Genomic DNA, 20,670 nt, shown 5'->3' with positions numbered 1-20,670 from the left:
CAATGTGTTCTAAAACATTTGAAAGTGGATTACATAGAACAAGCCTGTTGAGAATAAACACATGTATACACAAACTCACACACACACACACACACACATAAAGAGGAGGATAGGGAAAGGTGGGGTGGGGATCCTGAAGGTTGAACACAGAAGACCTATGACTCATAACGAAACGCATCCCCTCCTGTAGAATGCCAAATTTGACAGCAATTTTGTCTACTACCGCTAGTCACCTACCGCTAAACTCCGGGCCATACAAGCTACTAGTGTTATTATGTATTATTTTTTATAACAAAGCCAACCATTTTTCATTTCTCCTGCTGTACAGGAATATGTACTTGATGAAAAGACGACAGATTAGAAGTTGGAGCAGCTGAAGGCGAGGCTGAAATTTTGACGGAAATGCCTGCCAGCTGTTGTGAAGTCTTTCTGGCTGTAGCTACCAAACCTAGGTTCAACACCAGATTCTGCATTGCCAAACTTGAAATAATAAGAAACTACTGACAACGGCAATGTCAGTGGAGAAAAAGTGTACACAATATGTATTCATCATTTGGTCAACGCTCCCTGATCCCTTCAGAGACTTGGCTCCCCAGTAGCAATGGATATCAGGGAAGGAAGTGAAGCCCCATGTTAATGATCAAGCCTAGAAAACTGTGAAAGTCTTCTGGAGTCTCTTCGTCCCATTAAGAACGACGGCCTACTAAGCACAACCTCCCACCCGTTCCGGATGGTAAAGCCACATATGCCTGGGACAACAACATATAAACAACAACATAACAAGTCTATTTCACAGTGTTTTAGTGGCAGTCTACACCACCCTATGCACGCCACCTAAATCTATACCTTCTTCCTCCATCCTCACATGGTCTTCAACATTGTGATGCGCAAGCTCATCAGCAGTCAGCTACCTCTTCAGGTCTGCAACGAGGTCTGTGTAGGTCTTTTCATCCTCCATCTGAAACAACAGTAAAATCATACAAATGTAATACCTTTATTAATTTACAAAATAAAATCAAAACTACAGATGTACTGTATGTGTGTGTGCACATACATACACCAGAAGAGGTAGACTTGAAACTATTGAAGCATTCTGAGTAACTCAAAAATATTCAGAAGTATGAAAAGTCATTTTATTACACATGGGTTTAGCTGCCCTAAATCTGATTGCCTGGCTGGCATCAAGATAAAGACAGATTACATTTCACCTAGTAAATAACTGCTGAAAATGCAATAATGACATTTCTGACATAATATGTGATTTCACATCATGTTTTCTATAACTACATATTGAGAGGACTAGAAAAGCTATCAAGTCATGTCATTTTAGAAAATGTTGAGACAAGCACGTCTGATGTTTGTCATTTAGAAGTTAGTAAGCTAAATCAGTTCACTACAAACTGCCTAGCTAGGTACATTTGATTCAACAGATATAACTTCCTTACATAGTAATAACAACTCGAGGACAGGCAATAAGTTAGTTAGCACTACATTTCTGACAGAATATGTGATTTCACATCTTGTTTTCTACAACTACATATTGAGAGGAGAACAAATATCACTCAACTTATTTCATGTAGAGAACCGGACGCAAACAAACGCAGAAGCCCATTGATTTATCCAGCTTTGATGTGCTAACGCGTTATACTGACTTGCCAATAATGCTTACCTAACAAGCAAATTGGTCCTAGAAAACAAACTTACTTACAGGTTATATACTAACAGGTTTTTAAATGAAATTGTCAAATGAAAATAACTGACATCAAAGCAAAGCGAGAGTACTGCAAGCAGTTCAGAGTAATGCAGCTAGCTAAAGTTACATGACGATGCACTTAGCCCCCGCTATGCCATAATGTTGACGCGTTGATGAGAAAGCATATTTCTGTCAAATAACATGATTTTAGGACTACAAATTAAGATTAACCATAACTACAACCAATGTAAAAACATATATTACCTCAGTTTATCCAGCTGTGTGGTTTCCAGTCGAGGTAAACTCCAACGAAGTGCAGGTGGTATCTGGCTGTCCATATCAGTATATACGACTGAAGTGAAAAGTTTTTTTTCACGACTGATCTTCAAGTATCCAAAACATTTCGTGCCATAAATCCCTTAACCCAATCATATCAAATTGAAGCTTATGTTGTCGGCATTACGGGGAAGATTTCAGAAATAAAATCAGTCATTGGACAGCTGAGATATTAAATGATTGGTCATCGTTAAAATTTTAACGAAATTAGAACGGTCAGGCTTGTAAGGGTTAACTTCTTTATATGAAGTAGCTTGGCCAAACAAGCTACACTTTTGTCATGTGAAATTAGCACAATTTAAAGTAGCTTCCTATGTAGTGAACTAGCCTACTGCTGTGTTTGTGTTACTAAGCTTGCTACATTTGACTGGGGTGGTAGTTTTGTGTAGTGGAGTTTTATTCATGGCAGTGTAACTGATAAGGCGCGCAGCATCATCAAAGACTGTTCTCACTTGTGTAAAATTCACCGGCTAATGTTATACTAGTAGGCTAATATTCATTTCTACAATAGCATTCTTGTGTCAGTTGTAATTTAAGTCAGTGCTATGGAATATGACTTAACAAGTCTCAGCTCATAGCCAGGTGAGCACCTGAACACCTAGTAAGTAGCCTAGCTAGCTGGCTACGATTTACATACAGTAATAACAAAGATCCTTGCTCCTTTTCAACTCTCTGGTAATATTGCATTCACAAAATACAACCAATTGTACTATAATGCTAAATCTTACTTGTGAAAAGTAATCCCCCGAGCCCTGTTTGCGATGGTCCACCGATTTGAGCAGGAATATGCTGCACATTGCTCTGGCATCTTGTTTCTTCTGCTGCAACTATAGCGGCTGCATTTCCTGTTTCCAGCAGCCAATGCTGTGTCTACTCTGGAACATAGGCTCTGGCATTGCAGCAAATCACCCAGTCATCATTTTTTTACTTCTGACGTCAGACGCAAAGTTTTTGCGCTTGGCACACAGTAAAAATATGACGTCTCCTGAAGAAGTAAAAAATCTACACGTGGAGGCGTTATTTTGACAGACGTTATGTCCTGAACGGCTTGCCATACTCCAGTGGCTTGCATAGAAATTAAAGGGACACCAGGCAACGTTTTCGTGTTAATTAATCATATTCGTAATTCGGTATATGGTTAAATGACTCATTACGGGGTGAATGAAGGCTCTCGCCCGCCCCTACTGCCTGTAGGAAGAATATCCCACTTGCAAGTTCGTGTATCCCACCCGCCCGACCGAAGCAGGATCAGTTTACAGCACAGAGGCAGGCTAACGAAACGCTAGAGATTGTTGCAAACGTGTGTATAATGGCAGAGCCGGTGAAGAAGCGGCGAAGAAGCAGCGAAGCAGCGAAGACGCAAAGAAAAAGAAAAGAGCTTCAGACCGAACGAGGGGGAGTTTCGTAGAGAAAAAGCATCAGGCTTGCCTGGTCCTGGTGTCCCTTTAATAGGCGCGTGTGCTGTGCCTGTGCGCTGCATGTGTCATCAGCCGAAAGTAGGCGGAGAACTTAACCGATTAATTACTTCTCCTTTTGGGTGGCCATAGTAGTGTCCCCCCACCCCCCTGATTGAAGGCAACTGTCTGGTCTGTGGGAAGTGAGTGCAGGTGCTCCATGTCCATCTCTATATGTAGGCTACACTAAATATCAGGGTTGCCAACTCTCACGCATCTGACACTCATGCTTTCAGCACCACTCTCACGCTCTCACGCACACGCAAGAAATGTCACGCCAAATCCATTCTTTTTTTTTTTGCAATCCGTTCATTTGTTGTTGATGACTAGACTAGACCACAGCATTGTTTCTAAATAACAGGAGACGAGTTTAATGCATACATAGCTTTAGACCAACAGCAGGTAGGTCTAATATCTGCCTACAACGTTCTCAGCACAGTTTTTTGTTGATTCGCTGACTATTTTAATCCGGTCCGCGACACCTTCACAGAACACGTTGCTATTTAGACCTATGAGGCAGACGGACGCAAAGTGTGGCCACCCATTCTTCTCAGTTGAACTACTCACAAAGTAGGCTAGCCTAGTCATCACACATTAAATAGCTTTTGCTCGCCTTTTATACAATGCTATAGCCGCTATTTGCTGTGATAAACGGTTCGCGAGAAAATTAACTTTCAAGAAATAATCATATCAAGTCCAACTTTGGGCTTTAAGTGTCTTAAAACTAAGCTGTGCTTAAATACCTATATATCTGTAAATATTAAAATCAAAGGATATACAGCTCATGGCTAAGAGTTTGTCTATGTAGTCATAATTTTTATTTTCACAAACTGCTAAGCATGCATAGCCTGGCGGGCCATCCTATATCATTGAAATGTATAGTCTGGCATCGAACCATTCACCTCGCTTAATCCAAGGGGCGGGCAGAGAATTGTCTTTCAAACTGCCTAGGCATGCAATAGGCCAGCCTTCACGACCATATCCATTATCTGGTCGGCAAAACGGCAAATACATCCTTCTTCGAAAGGAATGACTTAAGTGCATTGTGTTGCTCAACTTTCAAAGAAAAGTCTAGATTTCTAGGCTAAAGCATGCATGTATTTAAGTGTCTTAAAAAAAGTGTGCTTAAATTGGGCAATGCATAATTTCATAACAGGCCAAATAGATAATAAATGTTAAATATAGCCTAGATATAATATTAAAATTAGATGATATAGGCTAGTATAGAGTTAGATAAAGTTGAATGGCTCCAGAACTTACACCAGTGGATGTGTCTTATTTTTTTTTTTAAATCTACGGGGGCATGCCCCCGGATCCCCCTAGAATTGCTGTAACCGGGGGGGCATGCCCCTGGATCCCCCTAGAATTGCTGTATCCAGTATCCAGTATATAATTGTATACTCCAGATACATACACATAACATATGAGCATATGTATATGGTACAGTGAGTGTATCTGCTGTAGAGTGTTCAACAGCAGATCCTGAATCATCCAGCAGGACTGAGCCCTTACTAAGCCCCCAGAGAGAACTTTCTGGAAATTGAAAAAATAAAAAGAGACACACACACACACACACACACACACACACACATACTCTCCAGCTTACTCTGCATAAAACCACACTTCTCCTCCTGTCAGCGCAAATGTGCATTTTTGAAGAGGGGGATGGAGGGTGAAGGATGGAGGGATGCGGGCGAGGTCAGGGGGTGGGGGTGGTAAAGAGGCGGGCAGTTGAGGGTGAGGAAATCAGAGGTTGGATGTGGGATGGAGAGAACGCATGAAAGGAAGAGGAAGGAGAGAGACAGAAGGAGGGAATAGTCTTGTGCAGGATTAGTGCTCCAGTGTAAGGATAAAGGGGACATGGGGAAGGAGAGGAGTTGATGAGAAGAGTGGAGGATGGAGAGAATGCATGGAATACATGGTCAAGAAATGATGAGTCGGACGGGAGACACTGAGGAGGTAGAGTGGATGGACAGAATGCATGGTAAGGGATGGGAGGGAGGGATGAAGTGTGTATTTAATTAATACTTGTAACATTTCTTTCTTCATCTTTATAATTGCACCACTGCTTGGTTGAATTGATGCACTCTTTAGAACATAATTTAATGTTCAGATATCTGCTCTCCTGAGGTGTAACTGGCACTCCACTATGCTCATTGTGGCTGCATAACCATAGATATGAGAAAGCTAGATACCGCATTATCCGTCGAGTTCTATTGAGGTGGCATCGTAAACGCGGCCACCATATTGCTGGGGGCAACACGTGTACTATCTATGGCAGCACTTCAGATCAGAGACACCTGTCACAATCAGAGACACCTGTCTGATCAGAGACACCTGTCACAATCAGAGACACCTGTCTGATCAGAGACACCTGTCACAATCAGAGACACCTGTCAGACACCTGTCACAATCAGAGACACCTGTCTGATCAGAGACACCTGTCACAATCAGAGACACCTGTCAGACACCTGTCACAATCAGAGACACCTGTCTGATCAGAGACACCTGTCACAATCAGAGACACCTGTCTGATTTCTAATCAGAGTCACGTGTTTCTCCATTGGCCTCCAGTGATTGTTGCCCCCACCAAGATGGTGTCACATACGTACGTTCTGGAGCCCAATGCGGTATCTAGCTTTCTAATATCTATGGGCATAACCACCTCAAACGCGCATTAACTTCTGATACCCGTGTCATCCATTATCCCTTTCATCGTTTTGCGATCACTCAGGACATCACTGAACGGGGAAAAGTTAAGTATCTATAATGTCTTTCCACTACTAGCTTTACAACAGTAATGGTAAATGGACTGCATTTATTTAGCTTTTCCACTCCTCCGAGCACTCAGAGTACTTAACAATTTCATGCCTCACATTCACCTATTCACACACAAACACACACACTCATGCACCAACAGCGGAGGCTGGCATGCAAGGCCCCAACCAACCTGTGCATTGGGAGCAGTTTGGGGTTCAGTGTCTTGCTCAAGGACACCTTGACAGGGTCAAGAGGAGTCACCGTTCGAACCGGGAGGCCTTCCGGTTACTGGATGACGAGCCAGTGGCAGTTTCAATGTGATAAATATAAATCCTTGAGTGACTCCTTGAATCCCGTAAAGTAGGGGGCAGACAGGAGGTGTGGGGTTTGGAAGGGAAGGGTGGGGTAAGGGGAGGGTGGGGCAGACAGGAGGCGTGGGGTATGGAAGGGAAGGGTGGGGTAAGGGGAGGGTGGGGCAGACAGGAGGCGTGGGGTAATGGAAGGGGAGGGTGGGGCAGACAGGAGGCGTGGGGTATGGAAGGGAAGGGTGGGGTAAGGGGAGGGTGGGGCAGACAGGAGGCGTGGGGTATGGAAGGGGAGGGTGGGGTTTGGAAGGGGAGGGTGGGGTAAGGGGAGGGTTGGGTAGACAGGAGGCGTGGGGTATGGAAGGGGAGGGTGGGGTAAGGGGAGGGTTGGGTAGACAGGAGGCGTGGGGTATGGAAGGGGAGGGTGGGGTAGAGAGTTTGAGCGCGACTCCTCCCGATCCTGTCGTGGTGTCCTTGAGCAAGGCACTCAACCCAAAACTGTGGGAAGAAGGCAGTGGGAAGAGAGGGTCGGAGAGGTGATGAAATGATATAGGCACGCACGCACGCCCGCACGCACACACACACGCGCACACACACACACACACATACACACACACACACTGTCATTTATTCTCCTTAACCTCTCACAGACAGACACATACATACACACACACACACATGCACACACACACACTGTCATTTTTTCACCTAACCTCTCTGATCCTCCTCTTCCCTCCTCTCTTCTGCCTTCATATCCTCGTCCTGCACATGCACAAGACTCTTCCCTCCTTCCTCTTCCTTCCAGGCATATCTATCTATCTGTCTATTTATCCCATGCACACACACACACACGTACGCACGCATGCACACACACATGCACGCACATACACACACACACGCACACCCTTACCTAATCTCTCTGCCTTTCACTTGCTCATGACCACACATCTATATTTCATGTGGGGGCGAGGGAGCTTTAGAAACCCATTCACGGAGGATCATGAGAGTCACCCTGTTCATACAGTCCCTCATTAAACTTTCATTTCATTTAAATGACAAACCCCAAACCCCTCCACCTCTCTCTCTCTCTTTCTCTCTCTCTCTCTCTCTCTGTTCCACCTGTCTGTTCCATCCTTCTTTTGCTTTCCTTTCATCTGTTCTTTCTCCCCTGCCTTCACTCTGTCTGTCTGTCTGTCTGTCTGTCTGTCTGTCTGTCTTAGTTCATCTGTGCTCATTTTATACTTGTTAAACTTATACTTAGTTTATATTGTTGTATGGTAATACAACACACACACACACACACACACACACACAGTCCATCTCTTTGTCGACAGCTCCATTTCTCCTTTCTCCTTCCCATCTCTCTCTCTTTCTCCTCCCTCTCCCTCTTTCTGTCCCCTCTTTTCCCCCTCCCTTCTCATCCCCCCTTCTTTCTCCTCTCTTTCTCCCCCCCCCCATATCTCTCCATCCCTCTCTCCTCTCTTTCTCATCCCCCCTCTCTCCACTCCATAGCAAGTCAAGCCAAAACAAGTGAAACTTGGGCAGCCTGTGCCAAGGCAGCGGTTGCCAGTGGATACGTGGAATGGCAGATGAGCTGAACGCCGTAAAAGCTTTTAAAAATCATGTTTGGACTCGGCAGTGTGACATGGAGAACTGGAGCAGAGCCATTCATCTCACTGCACTGTTATTCTTTAGAGAGGGACGGAGAAAGAGAGGGAGAGAGAGAAAAGAGTTTGTGTGCGTGAGAAAGAAAAGAAAAAGAGAAGAGAGGAAGAAGAAAGAATGTTTGTGTGGAGGAAAAGTGGAGGAGACAGAGGGAGGGATGGAAGGAGAGAGGGAGGGAGGGATGGAAGGAGAGAGGGAGGGATGGAGAGAGGGAGGGAGGGATGGAAGGAGAGGGAGGGATGGAGAAAGGGAGGGAGGGATGGAAGGAGAGAGGGAGAGACAGAGGGAGGGAGGGATGGATGGAGAAAGGGAGGGAGGAAGAGGTGGGATGGTGCTGTCTGGAATGAAATTATGAAAAATCAATTTGTAGTCAAGGACATGGCCGAGTCAATCTAAGCGTTTATGTGTGTGTGTGCGTGCGTGCATGCGTGTGCGTGCGTACATGCGTGTGTGTGTGTATGTGTCTCATTTATAAACAACGCTGCTTAGACACCAGCCAACATTTGATCCAAGTGAGATCATTTTTCAAATGCACACTCATGAATCCGTGTAGGCACAAGCAGTCCGACCCACGCTTGTACGCGGCTGTCCCTTGCTTGTCGTCAAACGCATGAGACGAGCGACCTTCTGACATGAGGGGGAAAAATGGTCCGAGAAAGAATGAGAGAAAAACACCAAGACCAAGAAATTGGAGCTTACAAGAATGGCACGGCTGCTGTTTGCATTGAGTAGTGTGTGTGTGTGCGTGTGTGTGTGTGTGTGTGTGTGTGTGATTGAACAGTTGACTTGTAACTTGTACCAAAACATACTTGTTCATAAATAGTGCACTAGGCGTCATGCTTCACTGGGTGGACACTGTACAAGTGTACTCACATGCAGTATATAAACAGAGTGTGTGTGTGTGAGAGAGAGAAAGAGAGATTGTGTGTGTCTGTGTGTCTGTGTGTGTGTGTGTGTGTGTATTAGAAAGGGAGAGAGAGAGACTGTGCGTACGCGTGCGCATGTGTTTGTCCGAGTGTGCATACATACAACAGTTAGTGTTTTACCCCAAATCAACTTTTACACAGAACAACACATAACATTTGCATTTGTAATTTATCAAAGAATATTTTATTCTTAAATCTTTTTTGACATCCCACAAATATGCATAAAATGTCGCTGAGGCATCAGATATATACTCTGTTATGAAAATGCTGTCCAAAATGGCTGCCACTCGCCTCTGAGTAAAGGTGGCGCTTACCATGATGCGCACCTTCCAGCTCATCCTGATGTCTGATTGGCTACTGAGCTGTGATTGATGTGCAAAAGGGCGGGGCTTCCTGACAGATCACAGGTAAAGACGAGACAGAAAACTTGGGTGTCAAATATGACACTTTTCTCCTCTGATATCGATGTACTTTTTTACCCAGAATGCACGGCCTGATTGCAAACAAAGATGAAACAAACACAAAAAGACAAAATTAACAAATGAAACAAAACAAAAACAAAAACAAGAAACCCTTGAGAATGTAAACAGCTATGTGGGGTTGTGTAGCACCATTACGTAACATTCAAACAATTAATACAAAACAAGAAATGAAACAATAATAATAATAAAAAAAACATATAATAAACAAATAATAAAATTATGAAAATGAAAATGAGGTTTACATGCTGTATGAAGGATTTCAGTAAACATATAGGTTTCTGTGAGACAGACTGGATCGGACATTTGTGTAATGTACTGTGTTCAGTTGGTAGCAGTGGACCAAAGGTGCAGAGGTGAAGTGGCGAGGTCAGTGAGCGTGTCTGTCCTTTTCTGTATAATATACAGGACCGAAGTGTGAAAGCGGATGTCATTGCACTAGTCATATAACTGGACTGGTTATTTGTACAAGGTTGCAGGTTCAGTTTGAATGAGTGAGTTCATGAAGAAGCGTGGAAGAGGAAGTCATTGGGTTTCAGTTTGACTGTAATCGACAGATGTGTACTAAAGTTGAGTCGGCGAGTAATGAATAAAAATCAGCTGAGTCTTTGATTGAATGCATGTGTGTTGTGTCAGTTTGAGTGAGTGCATAAATATATAAAAAGGGCCGGTTTCCCAGACATGGATTACAAGGCTGTTCACAACAAGAACGGTAGCTATAATGATAACGATAACGTCAAAACAATATCGTCCTAATTTGGATGACGACGTCCACACATACAATAACGACATAAAGAACAATATCGTTGGGGATCACTGTCAGAGCAATTTTGAGAACGATAAAAAGCTGACAGCCAAACAGAATACATAACATTTTAGCCATTACATTCATCACCATGAGGAGAGATGGTCAGTGTGGACGCTTGGTCAGTGTGGACGCTTTTGTTGTTATTGTTGTTGTTATAGTTATCATTCCTGATGTGAACGACCCTTTAGTCTAGTCCTTATCTAAAAGACCGCTATACGAGGAAGCCCTTCACTGGAGAAGAGCTTTTGGTTCTAGGACTTATGATTAATCGATGTCCAAGAAACTGGCCCAAAGTGTTCTTTTTTATTTGCCTGAGTCCTGGCAGAGACTGCTGTGACCTCCCATTGGCTGCTTCATGGTCACCTGACCTCAGGAGAGAATGTTTTCCGTTTGTGACACAATAAACCGTGGCGCCCTCCGCTGGCTTGTGTATGTCTTAACTCAGACACAAGCAGTGGCACTCATCAAAGTCCCTTCCCTCTCGACTGCAGTGAGTACACCCAGACTGCAGGGGGCGCTAGCCGTTGAAGCAAACGCGTCCCAGCTCAAAGCCAAACTTCTGCTTGCTGTTGCCGAAGTCCGACACGACCACGTCCATGATGGGAAACATCTCGGAGTCCGGCGAATCAAACTCTAGCACAGTCCTCTCCTGCCCAACGCGTGACTGCAAAAGAGAACAATCTTGTATTTATTACACACACACACACACACACACACACACTTCTCTTACCCGCCTTCTGTCCTGCCCTTATTACACCAACCTTACGGTGTAATACACGTGTTACTACAACCACAATTACATGTTATATTTAGATTGCCAAGTAGTCAAATGTGTGCTACAAAAACCTTCATTATCCATTTGTGTCAGACCGTTAGCCCACTCTTGGTGATCAGTCAGTGCTACGTTAACAAATGAGCATGAATCCTGTAGGATTCATAGAGACTGATCAAGACTGAATATGCACATCTGTAGTTATTCATAAAACTCAACAACACATTAGAACAAAACGTAAACCACACACAGACACACACACACACCTGACAGCCGTCCCGGAGTGGCTGGATGAACTGCGAGTTCTCGTGGGTGAGCTCCTCGCCTCCGCTCCCCCTGAAGCGCAGTGCATGACCGTACCCCCCGGAGGCGCTATCGTACCAGCCGGCCGAGTTCTGGCACACGTAGGTGAAGGTCTGGTGGGCTGTGGCACTCAGCAGCTTCAAGAAGTTCAGCTGCACCACATGCACCGGCTGCCCACTCACGTCCGTGTACACAAACTAGGAGGGCAGGGTATATATTAAGAACTTTTATAATATAATATTATACAAAATCATAAATGATATTATATTATATTGTTTATTTATTATAAGTCTGTATAGACAAATTAGGAAGAGGATATAAGGATATAGGATGTAGGGTTAAATGAATACATTCATTAAATTAATCATTTGTTTAGTTAATCACTCATTTTTCCATCATTTTTCATTATACATATTATATAAACCCATGCATGAAACAAACAAATGAACAAAGCGTAGATAAACTAGGAAGAGAGGATAAATATATATTAAGACGCTTTGGACTATATCATAATCATAAATGCAATGATTAATCATATTCATAAACATAATCATGTACATAATGTCTGTTTGCAGATTTTAGGATCTGATCTGATGTTTTGTGAATTGATCAGGGTTTACTGTGTGGGTTTCCTGTCAGGTGTCTCACCTTGGAGCCTTTCTTGAACTGACTGTACCAAGTGCCAGGCTTCTCCTTGTTCCATGCAGCCAGTTTAACCTGTTTAATAGGCCAGTCAAGCTGTCAGTCAATACATTCAGAGTCCTAATTGGATACACAGTGTAAAAGTGGGTGTTCCGATAGGGTCTTTCATTATTACATACACTGTACAAGTTCAAAGCGTGTGTGTGTGTATGTGCGCCTGTGTCTTGTGTGCGTGTGTGTCTGTGCGTGAATCTGTATGTTTGGTTACCCACCGACTGGAACTTGCTGTCCGGGTCCAAACACGTGTCTCCCTCTGCCGTGAAGTTGCAGAACACCTTGAAGGCATCTCTATGGCAACCCTGGTTCGGGTCAATCCAGTATTCACCTGAACCATGTCAGAGAGAGAGAGAGAGAAAAAAGAGTGCAACAGATCAGTGACTTCCGGGATGGAGAGAACCACATATCCTAACTAATGGGAAAGCAAGAAGGACGGATAGACATTATGGATAGATGGATGGATAGATGGATGAATGAAAAATGAATGGGAGTTTTAAACGTTGCAGAGAAAAGGCAGATTGAAACATAAATGCATATACAATTACTCTGCAGAGTCTGAGTCTGAGAGAGATGGAGTGTTGCACTTCAATGGCGAGGATTAATGATGGATGAATAAATGGGATTATGGAATGATGTATGGACAAACAGGATGAATGCAAGGACAGATATAAGCACAGGCGGGTGGGTGGATGGATGGAGGGATGGAAGGAGGAAGAATGGACTGAAGGATAGAAGGACGGTCCGAAGGACAAATGTGTGGATGGACAGTTAGAAAGGTGTCCATCCACATCTGAGACAGGAGTGAGTGAGAGTAATGTAGTTGCACAGCTCATTGTACACCCAAAGGACGTTTGAAATGTTTCATACTGCTTCAAAGACATTGTGATTTTGTGTGTGTGTGTGTGTGTGTGTGTGTGTGTGTGTGTGTGTGTCTGTGTCTGTGTGTGTGTGAGAGAGAGAGAGACAAAGAGAAAGAGATACATAGAGAGATCTAATGTGCATTCATGCCTCTGTAAGTAAGTGTCTCTCTCTCTCCCTCGCTCTCTCTCTCCCTCTCTCTGTGCTAAAATGGGAAATGTAGAAGGCCTATCCATAAAGAACAGACACGGCATCACATCCCTGCCGTGTTTACGAGCACTTAGAAACACATGTAGGGTAGCGGCGCGATAGATGGATGTGCCGCTGAATAGAGTGACCATAGACACAGCGTTAAAGTACACGTGTTAAGTGAACATCTATAAAACGGTGCTTTCTACACATGGGCCACATATGGGCAGGGTGGCGCGATCACTGGAGCCTTCACAGGCATATAAGAAACCCAATGGACGGGAACAGGGTGGCGTGTTGAATGTATGGATGGGAGGATGGATGATGAATATATGGATGAGTGCCTGGCTGAAAGGGGGAAAGAGGGGAAAAAGTAGAAGAAGAGAAGAGAGTGTAGAGATTTGAAAAGCATATCAGTATTTAAATGGGATGGTAGACAAGTTTTTTTAAGACCGACATATTATTCCATAAATGAACTACTACTACTAATACTAATAGATAAACTACTACTACTAGTACTACTACTACTACTACTATTGCTACTAATTCTGCTACTAGGGCAATTCCAAGCCCATCCATACAGTAACGCCAACACAATGCCATGATATTTAGTTGGCGTTATGGACGTGACAGTTTTGTGTGGAATTGCCCAATAACAACATTGTGGGTTTGTTTTGTAAATACAAACAAACAAACAGTACATATTAAAATACTGGTAGATAGTTATATAATTGTGAAAATAAGTGAAACACAGATACTGGCGAGTGTGAATGTGGAGGTATATGTATGTGTGTGTGTGTGTGTGTGTGTGTGTGTGTGTGTTTTTGGGGCGTGTTCTTACCGTCCTTGTACTCAGGGTGGCAGTACCAGAGCTCCTTGCAGGTGCGCGCGGGACTGTCGAACGTGCCCAGCGGCGTGCGCATGCTCTCCACCTCCACACGCATGGACGACAGCGAGGCGAACACCTCCTCCATGTCCTGGCCCTCGCCACCCTCTGCTGCCGCCGGCTGGTCGCTGAGGAAGATGCCCTCCTCGTCCACTTCCTCCTCTTCCTCATCTGCGTCGCGGACGAGCGTCACCGAGTCGTCCTCCATGGCGGCACCGTCCACAGTGGTGGGGTGGCGACGCCGGCGGCCAGTTCCGGTTCCGTCGCCCTGGTACGGCAGAGAACGGCTGCTCAATGCTGGCAGGCCCTGAGGAAGGAGAGAAGGAACATGTTTTGTTGGTTTGTTTTGTTGTGAGTATAAAATATATAAAAGAAAATTTTGTGAACTGAGCTGAATTAAATTGAATACATATCATTTGTTACTACATATGTGTTAATGTGTTTCACATTGAGTTTTCTTTAGAGAGAGAGAGAGAGAGAGAGAGAGAGAGAGAGAGAGAGAGAGAGAGAGAGAGATGTACATATGTGCTTGAATGTATGTAGTAATGCTTTTGTCAATACATTTGTTATGTCTTGCCAATAAAGCTCTTTGAATTTAATCAATATTGAATTAAAAGAGAGAGAGAGAGAGAGAGGGAGAGAGAGAGAGAGAGATAGAAACAGGATGGTAGATGAGAATGAATGAGAGATAAAGGAAGAAAATGAAGGAGATAGGTGAGTTAGAGAAGATTACTGGAGGTCCAGGGGGTCCAGCAGGGCCTGGGTCACCTCGGGGGCCAATAGGTCCCTGCAGATGGAAAAACAGAGCGTGATCACTTACAGTGTGTGTGTGTGTGTGTGTGTGTGTGTGTGTGTGTGTGTGTGTGTGTTACAGGACACATACTGCTTGGAGGCCGTAACTTTGGTGCCAACACTAAACACTGTTTACTAAGAAGTGGGCAGTTGGCTACATTGTTGGCTTCAATTGGCCATTGAAAATGAATGGGAGTCTAAATACATCACTGTCTTCAGTGCTATATATTACACCTCCATGGCACCTTCCATTGTTCGTGGCTCTGGGAATGTAAGCTACAAAGGGGAGGCTGGGAGACATATGGGCCAGTGGTTTGATGGATGGAAGGAGAGACAGATGATGGAGGAGAGGAATGATCACTTCTGAATGGTTGTGAGAGGGTCAAAGGTGAATTTACACACAGGTGGTCCAAAGGAGAACGCATTGATGGATAGGTGCGTGCACATATATACATGCAAGCCACACACACACACACTCACTCACACATACAAGCATGCGTACACACACACACACACATACACACACACAATCACACATAAGGACACACATACGGATGCGCACACACAAAAATGCACACACATAAAAACACACACACATGCACGCACAGAAAACATACACACACACGGGTAAAGACGAGAAGCTTTGTCAATGAATAATGAATGACTCTACCCATTGTCATTAATCACACTTAGTCACAGTGAGCTCAGATTTTGCCTCACCTGATTGCCTTTGGATCCTTGCTGGCCTGTAGCTCCCTACAAGAGACAAAAAAAATAAAAATAATAATAACACACAACATGGACTCTGGTGCTCACACAACGTCATGCTCGAAAAGTGGAAACAGCGCTACAGAAACAGAAAGGTACCAGGACATTTTGATTATATACAACATTGATCCCATATATCCGAACCTAACGGCAGAGGAACGTTTACATTTATTTGAATATGTTTGAGGGAATGAAATAACAGACAGAAAGATTAAGTACATACATACATACATAAATACATACATACATACACACACATACATACATACATACATACATACACTGCTACACTGTTTTTCATGCTATATTAGCACACATGATCAATGGATGCGGTCAGGCTTCTGCTACAATACTGAATGAATGAATGGCTATAACCCTATTACCTCAACCTGTTCTTGCACTGACTTGCCCTGTCACTACAAGCGTCTTGTGCTTGATCACCCTGAAGCACATTGGACTTTCTTAATTTAATTTATATAGTGTATTTAGTATTGTTAGTTTTCTTATCTTTCTTATCTTCTACTGTCTTTATTGTACAGTGGAGTTTAGTTATATGTTTATACTTATACTTATGTTTACCATTTCTGCTGTAAGTGCATGTTGTGTGTGATGTCTGCTTGCTACTGAGACCCTTGAATTTCCCCTTGGGGATCAATAAAGTATCTATCTATCTATCTATCTATCTATCTATCTATCTATCTACATACATACATAGACACATACATACATACATACATACATACATACATAGACACATACATACATAGACTATATTAGATACTTACCGCGAGACCTGGAGGACCAGGTGGTCCATTGAGGCCTGGAGGACCAAGGGGACCCTACAACATGGAGGAGAGAGAGGGGATAGAAAAAGAAAGAAGAGGAGAGGAGAGAAGAGAAGAGGAGAGAAGAAGGGAGGAGAGAAAAGAAGAGAAGAGAGAAGAGGTGAGGAGAGGAGAGAATAGAGGAAGAGGAGAGAAGAGGAGAGGAAGAGAAGAAAAGAGAAAAGAAAAGAAGAGAGAGGAGAGGAGAGAAGAGGAGAGGAGAGGAGAGGAGAGAAGAGGTGAGGAGAGGAGAGGAGAGGAGAGGAGAAGAGAAGAGGAGAGGAGAGGAGAGGAGAGGAGAGAAGAGAAGAGAGGGAGGGGAGGAGAGGAGAGGAGAGAGGAGAGGAGAGGAGAGAAGAGGAAGAGAAGAAAAGAAAAGAAGAGAGAGAAGAGGAGAAGAGAAGAGAAGAGGAGAGGAGAGGAGAGAAGAGGTGAGGAGAGGAGAGAATAGAGGAAGAGGAGAGAAGAGAAGAGGAAGAGAAGAAAAGAAAAGAAGAGAGAGGAGAGGAGAGGAGAGGAGAAGAAAAGAGAAGAGGAGAGGAGGAAGAGAAGAAAAGAAAAGAAGAGAGAGGAGAGAAGAGGAGAGGAGGGAGAAGAGAAGAGAAGAGAAGAGGAGAGGAGAGGAGAGGAGAGAAGAGGTGAGGAGAGGAGAGAATAGAGGAAGAGGAGAGGTGAGGAGAGGAAGAGAAGAAAAGAAAAGAAGAGAGAGGAGAGAAGAGAAGAGGAGAGGAGAAGAGAGGAGAGAAGAGAGAATAGAGGAAGAGGAGAGAAGAGGAGAGGAAGAAAAGAAAAGAGAAAAGAAAAGAAGAGAGAGGAGAGGAGAGAAGAGGAGAGGAGAGGAGAGGAGGAGAGAAGAGGTGAGGAGAGGAGAGGAGAGGAGAGGAGAGGAGAGAATAGAGGAAGAGAAGAAAAGAGAAAAGAAAAGAAGAGAGAGGAGAGGAGAGGAGGAGAGGAGAGAGAGGAGAGAGAGGAAGGAAGGCCTTGATTAGACTCAAGTGTTCAAACTAATACAAACAGCTGAGGAACCTATGGAGTTGCTGCTCATCCATCCTTTGCTGATGAAATGTTTACGTTACTCGGACCATATGGAGTGCGTGTGTGTGTGTGTGTGTGTGTGTGTATATGTCTATGTTTTGGCGAAAGAGAAAGTTACAGAGAGTGTGTGCATAACATAAATACATGCTAAATCTCTTGCTGCTCCAGTCACTGTAAGAAACCCACACAGACCCTCCACGCACAAGCCTCTTCAAACGGGTCATCTTGGTCTTGGTTCATTGTTTATGAAACTGCCCTTTTGTCTATTTAGTCATCATCCGTTTGTCTAGTTGTTTATTTGTTTATTTTTAAACTCACCTCCTCTCCTTTGGCTCCTTGTGCTCCTTGGTTGCCAGGCAACCCTCTGTCTCCCTTCTCTCCGGCCTCGCCAGGAGGTCCGATCAGGCCGATAAGACCACCGTGGCCCTGACGACACAAACATATTGGAGTCTATCTGTGTGTGTGTGTGTGTGTGTGTGTGTGTGTGTGTGTGTGTGTGTGTGTGTGTGTGTGTGTGTGTGTGTGTGTATTTGTGGGTGCAGGTTTGGTGCTTGTGTGTAAGTAAAAAATAAACCTTTCTCCATGACCACGCAGACACACAAAATTAGAATCTGTGTGTGTGTGTGTGTGTGTGTGTGTGTGTGTGTGTGTGCGCATCTGTGTGTGCATTTGTTTATTTGTTGGTGTATGTGTGTGTGCTTGTGTGTGTGTAAAAATAACCTTTTCTCCTTTCTTTCCTGGGTCTCCTTTCAACCCCGGTAGTCCTGGTGGACCCTAGAGGTGAGGACACATGTCAGTCCAAGGTCTTGGTCAAAGGGAATCATTTTGTGACATCACACAAATGCGGAACCTCACCATAGGTCCAGGAGGTCCTGTCTGGCCGGGCGGTCCATTCAAGCCTTGTTCTCCCTTGGGAAAGAAAGAAAGAGAGGAAGAAAGAAAGATAGAAAGAATAAAGGATGGAAGGAAGGAAAGAAAGAAATAAAGACAAGAAGAAAAAAGAATGAATAAAAGTATATTCTTTAATAATCACATTCAGTAAACACGCTTTGCCCACTTCAGGCATATTTTTGTTTCAAGAACGCATGCGGTAAAATCATTATGGTGTATGTACAAACAGGCCGCAATGATGTAAAAGCCAAAACTGCCTGTCGCGAGAGTTGAAAAATGGCAATTTTACATTTTCGTGGTCATGCATATGAATTTATGGGAGGATCCAGGGAAAGTGGGAGTTTAGCCAAAAAGATGGGAGGGGAAGAGTAAAGAGCCTCTAATTATGTATTCCGCTGGTATTTACAAAGACTGCTCCTGAAAGCGCACGCCTATTCTGTGCCCAAATACTCCGCCTTTGTAAAAAGCAGGTGTTAATCCAAATTGCAGTTCAATGCGCCAATAAGAGAACCTTTCAAACACAACAGAATCGCTATTTAGAGCACCAGTTTTGTAAGTATTTGTACTATCAAAAGCAACCTTAACTTTCATTGGCTTTTCGAATGTCTTACTTTCACTTTCATGTCATTCACTTAAAATTTCCTACTTGCTAGATTTGACCAATCTTCCATAGCCTACGTGCACAAGTACACTTAGTTTGAGTAGAACTATTGTTCTTTTATCTCCCTGCTTGTTGACATCTTATCATGTATGGTATTATTTCATGATCGCTAAACATTTGATTCTTTTTAATGTTGTCATCAGTTAACTTCATCGCTTGTACTGTACAGTATGTAGGCTTTACCATTCAGTTGTGGACATTCAAATTGGCGCTTTGGAGGGCAGAGAAAAAGGGATTGACCGATTGATAAATACGACGGAAACTTTGTATCTATGTACATCTTGCCCTGTGAGTCTCACAAACCATGTTCACATCCATGTGTTTTCTCAGTCGGATTAAAAGGGAAATGTTGATAAGGTTGATACGGTTGTTGATATTTGTTGATATTTGTTGATAAGTTCCCCCACTCAAAATGAACACTAAACAGCTACATGAAAGTGAGCACAATTTGGCCAAAAGTGCTTTGGATGTGATTCACAGACTGCACCTTTAACTCCCCCTTTAAAGCATCTGTGTGTTGATGGGACTCACCGCTGGCCCAGGGATGCCCCGGAGGCCCTGTGGTCCAGGTTTCCCAGGATTCCCCTGTCCACCCACTGGACCGGTCTTCCCAAGAAGCCCCTCATATCCCGGCGCTCCCTGGTGTTAAAGACAGCGCATGACACCATTCGTAAATTGTTTTTAAGCATTTTCATTAACCAGGAAGCAATGGTTTTACCGTTGTTTTTCTCTTTCTTTTGCAATATACTAAATGTCTATGTTAAGTTTGGAAACATGTGTTTTAGTGATTTGTGTTTGCCCTGTACCTTTTCGCCTTTCATGCCTGGTTTGCCCTCTTTTCCAACTGGACCCAGGTGACCCTGTAAAACACAAAAGTCATGGGACAACCACATCAAACAAGCACAGTCAAGCAGAGATCTCCTCTGGATATGTGGAGACATGGTGAGAGAGAGAGAGAGAGAGAGAGAGAGAGAGAGAGAGAGAGGAGGGAGAGAGAGAGAGAGAGGGAGAGAGAGAGAGAGAGGTAATTGATTCAAGGAGAGGTGGAGCAGTACTCACCCTTCGGCCTGGTCTCCCAGGTGGACCTGGTTCTCCTGAAGCCCCTGGAGGTCCCTACGCATGGTGCAATAAGAGTGGTAAACAAAAACAACAAAAAAAATAACAACAACCACAACCACAGCAATGAATAGTATTCAAACAGAGAAGTGAGGAAAGTTACAGTAGCACTATGTGTGGGGAAGACAGACTCACAGCTTTGCCTGGGTCCCCATTGTCACCCTTAGATCCTACTGAGCCGTCTACACCCTGACGGAAATTAATTAAACGGTTAATTACTTCATTAAAAACAACAACAAACACATCAAAAGCAATTTGAACTCAAACATTTAACTGATAAAGTAATTTCTCAAATAGCCTGAATTGGCTGAGCAGGTGAGCCAATTCAGATAATACACTAAACAGGACAAATAGACAGAGAGAGAGAGAGAGAGATAGAGAAGGAGAGAGAGATATAGAGAAGGAGAAAGATAGAGAAGGAGAGAGAGATAGAGAGAGAGAGATAGAGAG

At 43.8% G+C, this 20,670-nt stretch overlaps 1 protein-coding gene across 1 annotated transcript in view; it reads right to left on the bottom strand.

Annotated features, from left to right (window-relative positions):
• Window positions 1–9,300: 9,300 nt before the first annotated feature.
• The window catches only part of col5a3b (collagen, type V, alpha 3b), a 74,726-nt gene continuing 63,356 nt past the window's right edge, over window positions 9,301–20,670 (bottom strand). The window contains exons 52-66 of the mRNA XM_048248976.1: window positions 20,356–20,409; window positions 20,164–20,217; window positions 19,911–19,964; window positions 19,636–19,743; window positions 18,408–18,461; window positions 18,273–18,326; window positions 17,871–17,978; window positions 16,479–16,532; window positions 15,646–15,681; window positions 14,867–14,920; window positions 14,089–14,440; window positions 12,416–12,528; window positions 12,150–12,218; window positions 11,465–11,698; window positions 9,301–11,090 (exon numbers count right to left, since the gene is read on the bottom strand). Coding sequence (XP_048104933.1) covers window positions 10,944–11,090; window positions 11,465–11,698; window positions 12,150–12,218; window positions 12,416–12,528; window positions 14,089–14,440; window positions 14,867–14,920; window positions 15,646–15,681; window positions 16,479–16,532; window positions 17,871–17,978; window positions 18,273–18,326; window positions 18,408–18,461; window positions 19,636–19,743; window positions 19,911–19,964; window positions 20,164–20,217; window positions 20,356–20,409 — 1,545 coding nt within the window. The 3' untranslated portion in view covers window positions 9,301–10,943. The remainder of the gene's footprint in view (window positions 11,091–11,464; window positions 11,699–12,149; window positions 12,219–12,415; window positions 12,529–14,088; window positions 14,441–14,866; window positions 14,921–15,645; window positions 15,682–16,478; window positions 16,533–17,870; window positions 17,979–18,272; window positions 18,327–18,407; window positions 18,462–19,635; window positions 19,744–19,910; window positions 19,965–20,163; window positions 20,218–20,355; window positions 20,410–20,670) is intronic.

Source organism: Alosa alosa, chromosome 7 (genome assembly GCF_017589495.1).
Source record: "Alosa alosa isolate M-15738 ecotype Scorff River chromosome 7, AALO_Geno_1.1, whole genome shotgun sequence".
In the NCBI taxonomy this organism is placed as follows: domain Eukaryota; kingdom Metazoa; phylum Chordata; class Actinopteri; order Clupeiformes; family Clupeidae; genus Alosa; species Alosa alosa.
This window is presented reverse-complemented; position numbering and strand designations above follow the sequence as displayed.